The following is an 11,537-nucleotide window of genomic DNA, read 5'->3' as shown; positions in this document are numbered from 1 at the left end:
GGGGTCCAAGATTATCTTCTGTGTCTGTATTAATTGGTTTCCCTTTTCTTTGTTGAAGAGGGTCTGTGCAATCCTTCTGCCTAGTCTGCCATCTTCCATTAGTAGACTCGTTTGTCTTTTTAATGTATTGCAAAAGCAAAACAGACATACTTCACACATAGTAGGTTTCAAATTTGCACCTAATAGTGCCTTGCACAATGCCTGTTCAGAGAAAATGGGTGCTTTTTTAACAGTAAGTCCCAACACACCCTTTTGGTAGAGTGGTCCTAGGTCCTGCTTGGCCAAGAACAGTTTAGGCTTATGTCAGACTGCCTGGGAAAATTTATTAATAGTGTACTCGTTCACTCTCAAAAGTGTCCTGATTTCCATGATGAATTAACTCTATTTTTGGAGTCCCAAAACGTTAAAGGCTCAGGTACACCCAGAAGCATCTCAGAAGAAAAGGCCTAGCAGTCTAGTTTTAAAAATTCAGCTATTGAAAACCCTGTGGAGTAGAGTCCTACTCTGACACACGTGGGGTTGCCAGGAGTCATAGGTGATTGATGGCGACTGCTAACCCTATTCTCGGGTAATGTCTCTGGAAGGGACCCTTATTGCTTCCTATTTGAGATTGTGCAATCTTTATAGTGGTGAGGTTGGAAAGAAATCTTGAATCTAATTTCTGCCTCTATCAACCCATTCCCTCTACTCCCCACCCTGGGGGGGGGGGAATCCCGGATAAATCTGCAGAAGGGACAACCAGGGAACACAACCCTGAGCTCTGGAATAAGACTCTAGAAAACTAGATGCTATCCCCAGCTCTGTCCCAAACAAGCTGTGCAGCTTCTGATAAGGTGCCCACTTCTCTAGGTCTCAAGAGTCCTCATCTGTGAAGCAAGAGAGCTCAGCCAGATGGCTTCTAAGATCTCTCCCAGTTCTAGGTAACTCCCAAAGGAGTTTCCGGAAGTCAACAATATATGGCAGCTCCCAGGAACTCCTACTTGCCCCTGAGAATCACAGCCAACCCCAGCGCCACATAGAACAGTTCTCTGTCCTAGGGTGGACCACCTTAGTAGGCTTATTAAACACACCAAGCTCTTAGAGCTAGTCCACAGCTGCGCGAATACCCGATTATGGCAGCAGCTAATCTCTGGACAAACAGAGGTGTCCCTTTGCTGCCCCATCTAACAACCCACTCACTAGGTGGGCTAGGTCCCAGGGGGCTCTGCTCCAACTAGTTCCAGCCCGACCCCAAGACTGGGAAACCCAAGGCCTCCCAGGCAAACGGATAGTAAAAAGCTGGCATAAGCTTGTTTGTTTAGGGTTTTTTTTTTTTTTTTTTTTTTACCTTGACCTCCTTCTCCCAGCCCTTCCTGGGCGTAGGAACGCGTCTCTGCTCTTCCACAGGTTGGGAAGGTCCACAACCCATCCTGCGCGCGGCGCGCCGTGCGCGGCGCGTTGCGCCTCTGTCGGGTTTCGCCGTGTGTCCCTCCGCTGTTAGGGTCCTGCGCCCCCTACTCTGGTATATCCCCGCTATCCTGTGCCCTTGGGCTCCAGCGGCTCCCTCCGCTATCACCTTCCGCACTTAAAGGCTAGGCAGGAGGCGCTGAGCATTTAGACAGTTGCCGGGAACTGTTGCCACAACAAAGCAATAATAAATAGTAAAAACACCAAACCACTCTGACCTGGGACCTGGGAGACGATGGAACTTTTGTAACTGAAAACTAAGAAGCTGAAGGCGTCTAAATCACAACTGTGATGCAAATTCCATGCCTCTCCAGAGCGAAGAGAAGGGAGAGTACGATGGTTGACTGAGTTCCTTTTAAAAGTACAGCAGTCTTAGGCATCCTGCGGAGACTTCATTTTGGTAAGGCACCATTGGGACACGCCCCCGCCTCCGATGCCTTGGCCATGCTCTCTAGTCGCTAGGTTTTGTTGGACTGTGTGGAAGTTGATTCTGTGGAAGGCGACACAGGAGTCCATTTGGCGAAGACTGCTCCTGAGGGCAGGTAGGAAGTGGGGGCGGCCTGGACAGTACCAGCGGCAGTGTGATAGGGCAACCCTGGAAAGGACGCGCAAACAAACGGAAACCCAGAGCTGAGGTAATCTAGACATTCAAGACCATAAATGATGCAAATGATTATTATGGGAGATGCAAAGTATGAGTTGTTATGCTGTGAGGAAAGAACATGGACGTGCGTATTCTCTTAAAGGATTAAATAAAAACAATGTAAACTATCAAAAAAGGCAGATCAAGCAGACTGCCCAAATGACCAAGTTTGTCTCTCCTGGATTTTTCCTTTTAATCCTATTTTGGAAAAAAAAATTAAATGAAGGAGTGCTGAAAGGGGTCTTAGTGATCATCTGTTAACCCCTCGGTTTATAAAATGCAATGTTGAGTGACTTTAACAAGATCTGAAAGCTAATCAATCAGGAAGCTGGGATGAGGAAACTTGTGATCCTCCTACTTATAGTCCATGTTTCCACAGCACCAGAAAATACAACTCAGCACTCTTGGATGTGAAAATATCCTGGATCCTTTGAAAGAGACCAGTGGTCAGCTCTGGGACACGAAGCTGATATTTTCTTCATAGCATTTAAGCACACTTTACTCTTCCTCCTTTTGACTGCTTGGATGCTGTTGCTTGTCATTTTTTTTTTCCTTTTATTTGAGGAAAAGGCAAGAAGAGAAGAAACTCCTATCACAGTATTATAATTATTGAAAGAAGGCTAAAATAGTGTTTGGGGGAACATCTGTGAAAGTATTAATTCATGGGTGTAACAAGCCGAGTGAAATGTTCTCACTAGAAACTGGAAAATTCTCAACCAGAATAATCCAACACAAAGAACACCTTTGAAATATTCTTTAGAAAGTTCAATGAAAGTTTGTAGAATGTACTGTAAGAGTGAAATATGACAGGTAATTTTTTTTTTTTTTTTTTCCTTTTAAGGAAATCTGTGAACAGGTGTTTAGTGGGACATGAGGGATAGTACCCTTTTCAGTTCTCTAGTGCTGCTCTGGGAGCTCTGGTAGCATAGTGGCTAAAGCACTTGACTGCTAACCAGGAGGCTGGCGGTTCAAACCCACCAGCCACTCCTCAGAAGGAAGGTTGGGCAATCCTACTTCCGTAGTGATACTGCCTCAGAAACCCAAGGAGGGGTCGCTATGAGTCAGGGCCGACTCGACGGCACATAACAACAACAACAACAACAGTGCTACTCTAACAGAAAATGCCACAAATGGGTGGCTTCAACCAACAGGGATTTATTATCTTACAGTTGAGGAGGCTAGAAGTCTGAGTTCAAAGTGCCAGCTCTAGGGACTGGATAAAAGCCCCTTGACTTTGGGCTTCAGCTCTACCTTTTGCTCTTGGTCCACTGAAGCTGGAGGCTTCTCTTAACTCAGGCATCTGCTGTCTTCTGAGGTTGACAAACTCAAGATTGACAAAATAGTGCAGTCCCAAGATTACCAAACAACACAGGAAACCACTAGTTCAAGTCGAGACAGTCCCAAGATCAGCAGGAAACATGGCAGGCTGCTGAATGAAGACTTAGCTACATGCAGAGTCCAAGCATGCCAAAAAGCTAGAGACCTTCCTCAAACCTGCCTCTTATATACTAGAAGCAGACCACATCCTTAAAGCAGCTACTCAGCTGCTCTAATAGTTTCCACCATGGAGTTGCTTATCAGTCTCATCATGGGGAATAACTACATCCAACTGCCCCAGCCTCTCAAAACCAGGCCCAGCCAAGTTGGCACATAACTACCACAATACCCAAATGTATTATGCACTTATCTACTACAGCATCCTATATCTGCAGCCAAAGAGTTTAAAAGTGCCCTTGTACATGGGTGTGCTAGAGTCCACTCATAATGGCAACAAGAGCCTACTGTCACATTTTTTGGAATATCTGGACTCAGTTTTTAAACACAGTCATTATTAAAAATTAAATTATACCAACTTTCCAATAAATTAGCTATATTAAAAGTATGGTAATAATTATTAAAAATGTATCACTTCCAAAGTATTTTATTATGTTTTACAATTATTTATGCTCTTAAACCTAATGCTGTCTATTGCTGTCTACTGCATCTGTATGGTGGAAATACCATATAATTGTGTGCCACTGAGCATCTCTATCAACTTCATATTCAGGGACATCATTTTGTGTGATGTATGTATACCTTATGTATCAATTTGGCTAAGCTATGGTGCCCACTTGTTTGGTCAAAAACTAGTCCAGATGTTGCTGTGAAGGTATCTTGCTCGTGTAATTAACATTTAAATCAGTTGACCTTATCTAAAACAGATTATCTTCTATAATGTGGGTGGGCTTCATCCAATCAGTTGAAAGCCTTAAGAACAACAATTGAGTTTTCTTGAGGGAGAAGGTTCTGGCTCAGACTGTAAATAGATACTCTGCCTGGCCAACCAATTTCAGACACAAGACGCTTGGAGTTTCCAGTCAATCACTTGACTCATGGATTTTGGATTTGCAGCCCCTACAATTAATATAGGTAGCATAGTGCCTAAGGCACTTGACTGCTAACCAGAAGGCTGGCAGTTCAAGCTCATCAGCCACTCCTCGGAAGGAAAGTTGGGCAATCTACTTCTGTAGTGATACTGCCTCTGCAACCCAAGGAGGGGTCACTATGAGTTGGGGCTGACTTGATGGCACATAACAACAAATAACAACAACAACAATTGATATGTGTTGTAAATCCAAATCTCTAGTCATGTGGATATAATCTCACCTGGGAATAGAGTTTTGTTTATTATGTTCATGAGGCTAGTGCAGTGTGTCTTAAACTAATCACTTTTGAAATATAAAAAGATCAGCTTAGGCTGGACAAGCAAGGACAAGCTAGGGAAGGTTGATGCCATGTGGATATTACCAAGGAACAAAAACTGAAAAGAGACAAGGACCTTTCCCCAGAGCTGAAAGAGAGAAAGCCTTCCCCTAAAGCTGGTGCCCTGAACTCAGACTTCCAGCCTCCTAACTGAGAAAATAAATTTCTGTTCACTAAAGCTTGTGATATTTCTGTTATAGCAGCCCTAAGAAATTAAGACTTACTGGTTCTGTTTCTCTGGAGAACTCTTGACTAAGACACATTGGTAGTTTGAAATCAGCCATGGTGGGATACGTGCACCATGAAATCAGCAAATTAGGGTTTCTCTCTCTCTCTCTTTTTTTTTTTTTTTTTTTCCAGAAAGCCAGATTTTAAACATCTACGAACACACCCCTGCCTTTTCCCTTATATCAGGAAAGCAAAAGAATGGCTCTGCCCCCGAACTGCAGAAGATTGTGTGTACTATTTCCATGTCTCCCTCTACATTGGGGCTGGGACTCTATACTAAGGCTCCATGCGAGGGGTCCTCAAATATGCTTTGGTCTTGGATAACCTGTTTCCACTTTGAAGACTGGTAGAATGCAAAACCTTTTGAGTCACAACAAATCAGGACCATCACTTGCACATTCTGAAGTTTGACTCCTCTCTTTGATTGTTCTCTTCAGTTTTGAATAATCTCGAGAATTACAGGGCAAAGAAAGCTGGGTCCCGTTTGGGTCCCAGTTGGGTCACTCTCCACTTTGCTCCAGTGTTTATTTAAGCCTGAGATTCATCTTGGAGTGATGAGGATATTGTAAGGAATGGTGCCTCTCAAACTTCCAGCAAGATGCACTTGAACCACCTGGCGATCTTGTTAAAATGCAAATTCTGATTCAGTAGATTTTGTGGCCCCAAATGCCATCTTTCAAATAAGTTCCCAGGTGATAGCGTTGTTGGTTGAAGACCTCAATTGCTGCTTGGAATAGCAAGATACAGAATATCTTTGAATATGAAGTCATTACTTCAAATGATAGCAAGTAAAAAGGAACAATGGAAGGAAGGAGAAATAAATGAGGAGGAAAATGACAGGGAAGAATTAAGATTAAATTTATTAGGCAATAAGTATAAAGGGAAAGGAACACTGGTCTCTTTTTATCAATATGTTCGCAGTCTATTGATTACCTTTAAGAAGCTTTGGTGGTGCAGTGGTTAGGCTTAACCACTTAACCATTCAGATGCTAACCAAAATGTTGGTGGTTCAAACCCACCAATCTCTCTGCAGGAGAAATATGGGACAATTTGATTCCATAAGGATTTACAAACTTGGAAATCCTATGGTTGTTATGAGTCAGAATTGACTTGATGGCAGTGGGTTTGGTTTTTCTTTCTTTTTTTTTTTTTTCCTTTTTGGTTAGTAATTACTCTGGTGCATAAAAAATTACAACTGGAAACTCCAGTCCCACACCAGGTACACATAAACGAGCCTCTGTCTGGTTGAGAAGGGTTTGTGAGTTATGGGTCAGGCAGAAGGAAGAAAGGAAATCCTTACTTGTCATCTTTGAGTCTTTCAAGTCAATGTTTTCCCTTTCCCTCTGCTTGGATAGAATGTTAATCTGCCTGAGATGGAGGGTAGACCAGAGAGCAGGTATGTCTCCCTATAGTACTTGGATCATTAATACATCAGGGCAGAGTCATATACATGCAGCCAAACCAAAGACCTGTTGCCATGGAGTGAATTCCGACTTATACTGACCATATAGGATAGAGTAGAGGTTTCCATAGGATTTCCAAGGCTGTAATCTTTATGGAAGCAGACTCCCACAGCTTTCTTCCAGGGAGTGGCTGGTGGGTTCAAACTGCTGAGCTTTCAGTTAGCAGCTAAGTACTTTAAGTACTGCACCACCAAGATTCCTGTTAAGCAACCAAAAAACCAAACCAAAGCCACTGCCGTCAAGTCAATTCTGACTCATAATGAGCCTAAAGGACAGCAGAACTGCCCTATAGTATTTCCAAGGCTGTAAATTTTTATGGAAGCAGACTGCATCTTTCTCATAGAGAGCTGCTAAGCAGGTTCAAACTAACTGCCCACCTTTTGGTTAGCAGCCAAATGCCTTAGCCACAGCACCACCAGGGTCCTCTTATATAGTCAAACTCACTGCCATCAAGTTAGCTCTGACTCATAGTGACCCCCATTGGGTTTCCAAGGTTGTAAATCTTTATGATGCTTTGGTGGCGTAGTGCCTAAGGCATTTGACTGCTAACCAGAAGGTTGGCAGTTCAAACCCACTAGCCACTCTGCAGAAGGAAGACTGGGCAATCTACTTCGGTGAAGATTTACCACCTCAGAAACCCAAAGTGGGTCACTGACACAATGTCAGTGAGTTTCTTTTTTCTTTTTTTTTTTTTTTTAAGTCTTTCTGGAAGTAGATTGCCTCATCTTCCTCCCACAGAGCAGCTGTTGGGTTTGAACCACCGATCTTCTGGTTAGCAGCCAAATGCCTTACCCACTACACCACTAGAGCTTCTTATGCAATCAAAAAAACTAAACCAAACTCACTGGCATCAAGTTGAATTCGACTTATAGCGACCCCCTTTGGGTTTCCAAGGTGGTAAATTCTTAAGGAAGTATTACCCAGTCTTCCATCCACAGAGTGGCTGGTGAGCTTGAACCACCAACCTTCTGGTTAGCAGTGAAATGCCTTAGGCACTATGCCACCAGAGGGGTTCCAAATTCCATATTGAAACATTTCCAATTTCAATTTAGATCCTAATATTTCCTAGGAAGTGGGCAGTCACACAGAAATCAATTCTGATTCAAACATCAAATTCACTGAGTATACTAACATTCTTCCTATGAACAGAAAATTACATGCTAATCTTTATTCACAAACATGTTCCTACTGACTAATTATTACAGTGATAGCTAACATTTTTGAGTGCTTGCTATGTTCAGAATAAATGTTCAAAGTATTTTACATTTATTTGTTTAATGCAACAATCTCATGAGATAGGTATAAATATTATCATCTGGGTTTAACAGGTGAGTATTTTCGGAGTGACACAAATGGTTAACTGTTTGACTGCTATCGGGAAGGTTGAAAAGTCACATCTCCTCAGAGGTTCCTCAGAAGAAAGGCCTGATGATGTACTTCAGAAAAATCAGCCATTAAAAACCCTATGGAATACATTTCTCCTCTGACAGACATAAGGTCACCCTGAGTCTGAATTGACTCGACTATAACTGGTTTAAACAGATTAAGCATCATGTTCAGGGTCATGCACACAGAGAAGAAGTATCAGCACTGGGATTTGAATCCAGGTGGACAAATTAGCTCCTCATGCTATACTTCTTTGCTGTTATCCATACATGCGCGCGCACACACACACACACAAACATGTGGATACACATGCTCACATACATACGTATTCACTCACAGACCCATATACACATACTCACTCACATACACACACACTCATACACGTTTATGAGTGCCTGATCCTAACCCCAGGACCAGTTTGAGACAGTCAAAGCTTTGAGAAACACTGCTATAAAGACACTTAATTTCAAAATTAGGATTCTGAGAAAGCCTGACTCAGCTTTGTAGGGCTCTAGGTCCCATTATAGATGGTGATTACTGTTTCTGCTGTCTGGCTTTTCTTTGTCATCTATAGTTAACTTTACCTCACTGTGATTCTTTCAGGAGTCCCTGTGAGTGCAAATGGCTAATATGCGTGGCTGTTAACTGAAAAGATGAAGGTTGGAGTCCATCCAATGCCACTTTGGAAGAAAATCTTGTTGATCTACTTTGGAAAAACCAGTCACTGTAAAGCCTACGGAGCACAGTCCTACATGGGGTCACCATGAGTTGGAATTGACTCAGTGGTAACTGATAATGGTTTTTCCAATAATTGGATCTCAGTGGCCAGTTCCTCCAGTGTTCTTAGGCTCTGAGGAAAACTGGTTCAGCAAACACTATGATAGTTTCAACATTTATAACAAGAAATTTACAGGCTCCTACAGGAAATATGTGTTCACAGAGGTGTGTGAAACTTGAGACTCAGACACTTGTTGCCATTTACTGGTATCTGACTTAGCCTCTCTGAGCCTTGGCTTTCTCACCTGGGTATTATACCTATCACAAAGAGTGTGTGGGTCAAAATGTAGAATATGTAGCCAGAGAGCTATCAGAATAAAACTATCACCTACCTTAGCCCCATTTCTCTTAAATGATTTTGTTGTTGTTGTTGTTATGTGCCATCAAGTTGGACCTGACTCATAGCAACCCCTCCTTGGGTTTCCAAGGCAGTGTCACTATGGAAATAGATTGCCTCATCTTCCTTCCGAGGAGTGGCTGGTGGGTTTGAACCGCCAGCCTTCTGGTTAGCAGTCAAGTGCCTTAGGCACTATGCTACCGATTTGGTAGAGTATATCAAAACCATTTCTCTTTAAAGGATTAATAACTAAATGAGGGAACCTGATGGCTCTGTTGGTTTTTCCATTTCATCAGACCAATAAACATCATGACGAATGGAGAAGAAATTAAAGTTGTCAACAATTTTATTCTACATAGAACAACAATCAGTGTCCATGGAAGTAGAATCAAGAAATCAAATAACCATTGACCCATGTCACTTTAGGTTTATGTATTTCACTGTACATAAATTATATTTCAATGAAATGTATTTTAAAAAAAATCAAATGACATACTGCATCTGGCAGATCTGCTGCAAAAGACTTCTTTAAAGTTTTTGAAAAACAAAGATGTCACTTTGATAACTAAAGTGTGCCTGACCCAAGCCATGGTCTTTTCAATCATCTTATATACATGGGAAAGCTGAACAATGAAAAAAAGAAGACAGAAGAACTGATGTATCAAATTGTGGCATTCATAAAGAATATTGAATATTCTATGCACTGCCAAAAGAACAAACAAATCAGTTTTAGAAGAAATGCAATCAGAATGCTCCTTAGAAGTAAGTACGGTGAGACTTTTGCTTACTTACCATCGATGTGTTATCAGGAAAGACCAATCACTAGAAAAAAACATCATGTTTGGTAAACCATGTTTGGTAAACCATCAGTGAGATGGATAGACACAGTAGTCACAACCATGCACTCAACCATATCAGAGATCAAGGAGATGGCACAGTACCTGGCAATATTTGGTTCTGTTATACATAGGGTTGCCATGAGTTATAGCAGATTGACAGCAACTAAAAGAACAAGAAAGCAGGAGTCAGAAAACTATGGCCCAAGGACAAAACCAGCCCACCACCTGTTTTAGTTAACAATGAACTAAGAATGGTTTTTAGATTTTGTTTTTTAATTTTCATTTTGATTTGGGTGAAAGTTTTCAGAGCAAATTCATTTTCCATACAGCAGTTCATACACATTTTGTCTCATGACATAGATTGCAATTCCCCCCAGTGTAATAGCTCTCTTCCACTTCCTTTCTGTAGTTACCCATTCCCTATATCTTCCCCCAACCACACACTCCTGCACCTGTCCCAGGTGTCTCCTTGTGCAAACACTGCCCTTCTGTTCTCCCACAATTGATCACTCTAAGGAGTATATGTACCTGATTTAAATTTTCATGCCATATACCTGTCTGTTGTTTGGCTGGAAGCCACAGGAGTTAGTTCAGCTCCAGACCTGAAAGGTAACTAGGAGCTGTAGTCCCAGGGGTCTCACCAGGTTTTATCAGAACAGCAAACCTGGTCTTTTAAAAATGATTTTGAGTTTTTTTCCACATTGTTCTTCCACTCTATCCAGGATCTCCTGCATCTATCCCCCTCCACATGGTTGATTGTGGTAGCTGAGCACCATCTAGTTCTTTTGGTCGCATAGTCATATAGGCTGAGGATCACATGGTCTACCAGTCCGTTGGACTAATTGTTTCCATGTATCTTTGGTTTTCTTCATTCTTATTTGCTCTGGATGAGAAGAGACTCATTGTCGCATCTAGATGGCTGCTTGCAAGCTTTTAAGATCCCAGTCGTTACTCACCAAAGTAAGATGTAGAACAGTGTTTTTGTGTACTATGGTATAATAATTGAGTTTTATGTCCCCTGTGATCATGATCTTAAGCCCACATGTCCAATTACTTGCTCCCTCCAGGTAGCTGGCCATGACCAAGAAGCTACCACAACCATGCCCCTTGTCAGCTCTACTATATACCTGAACAGTCTTACATATATACAAATACACATATAGAAACATTGTCCACTAACCCTATACATGGTCGTGGGCACACTACCACCTCCCTAGACATACCTGCTTATTCAGCCTGTTTACCATCCACCCAGAGATCAATGCTTGCCCTCACTGACAATGCGGTATTGTACATGCAAAGGTGTTCTTTGTTGTCTGTACCTCCCACATACCTCTCTATGTCTTCCTCTTCCTCAATGCCACTGTGATGATCACTCACATTTGGTACATGGTCCTCCCCTTCACCCAAATCAATACTTGTCTCTACCTGTCTAGCACTGTTCCCTTCCCTCCCTTTCCCTCCTACTCCTGATAACCAACAAAGAAATTTTCATTCCATATGTAAACCTTTCCTTGACTTTTTACGATAATGAACTATACAGTATTTGTCCTTCTGTGATTGACTTATTTCACTCAGCATAATGTCCTCCAAGTTCATTCATATTGTTTGGTGTTTTGTAGATTCTACATTATTATTTAGTGTTGCATAGTATTCCATTGTGTGTCTATACCATA

The 11,537-nt window shown here is 42.0% G+C and overlaps 1 protein-coding gene across 1 annotated transcript in view; it reads right to left on the bottom strand.

The window, feature by feature from the left end:
• Positions 1 to 1,408, bottom strand: part of STMND1 (stathmin domain containing 1) — an 86,413-nt gene extending 85,005 nt beyond the window's left edge. The window contains exon 1 of the mRNA XM_007952305.1: positions 1,328 to 1,408. Within this exon, the coding sequence (XP_007950496.1) occupies positions 1,328 to 1,408 (81 nt within the window). The remainder of the gene's footprint in view (positions 1 to 1,327) is intronic.
• Positions 1,409 to 11,537: the final 10,129 nt, after the last annotated feature.

The sequence above is a fragment of the Orycteropus afer genome, unplaced genomic scaffold (genome assembly GCF_000298275.1).
Source record: "Orycteropus afer afer isolate SDZICR_OR568_19922 unplaced genomic scaffold, OryAfe1.0 scaffold00012, whole genome shotgun sequence".
NCBI classification, from domain to species: domain Eukaryota; kingdom Metazoa; phylum Chordata; class Mammalia; order Tubulidentata; family Orycteropodidae; genus Orycteropus; species Orycteropus afer.
Note: the sequence above shows the minus strand (reverse complement) of the source record. Positions and strands in the feature narration are given on the sequence as shown.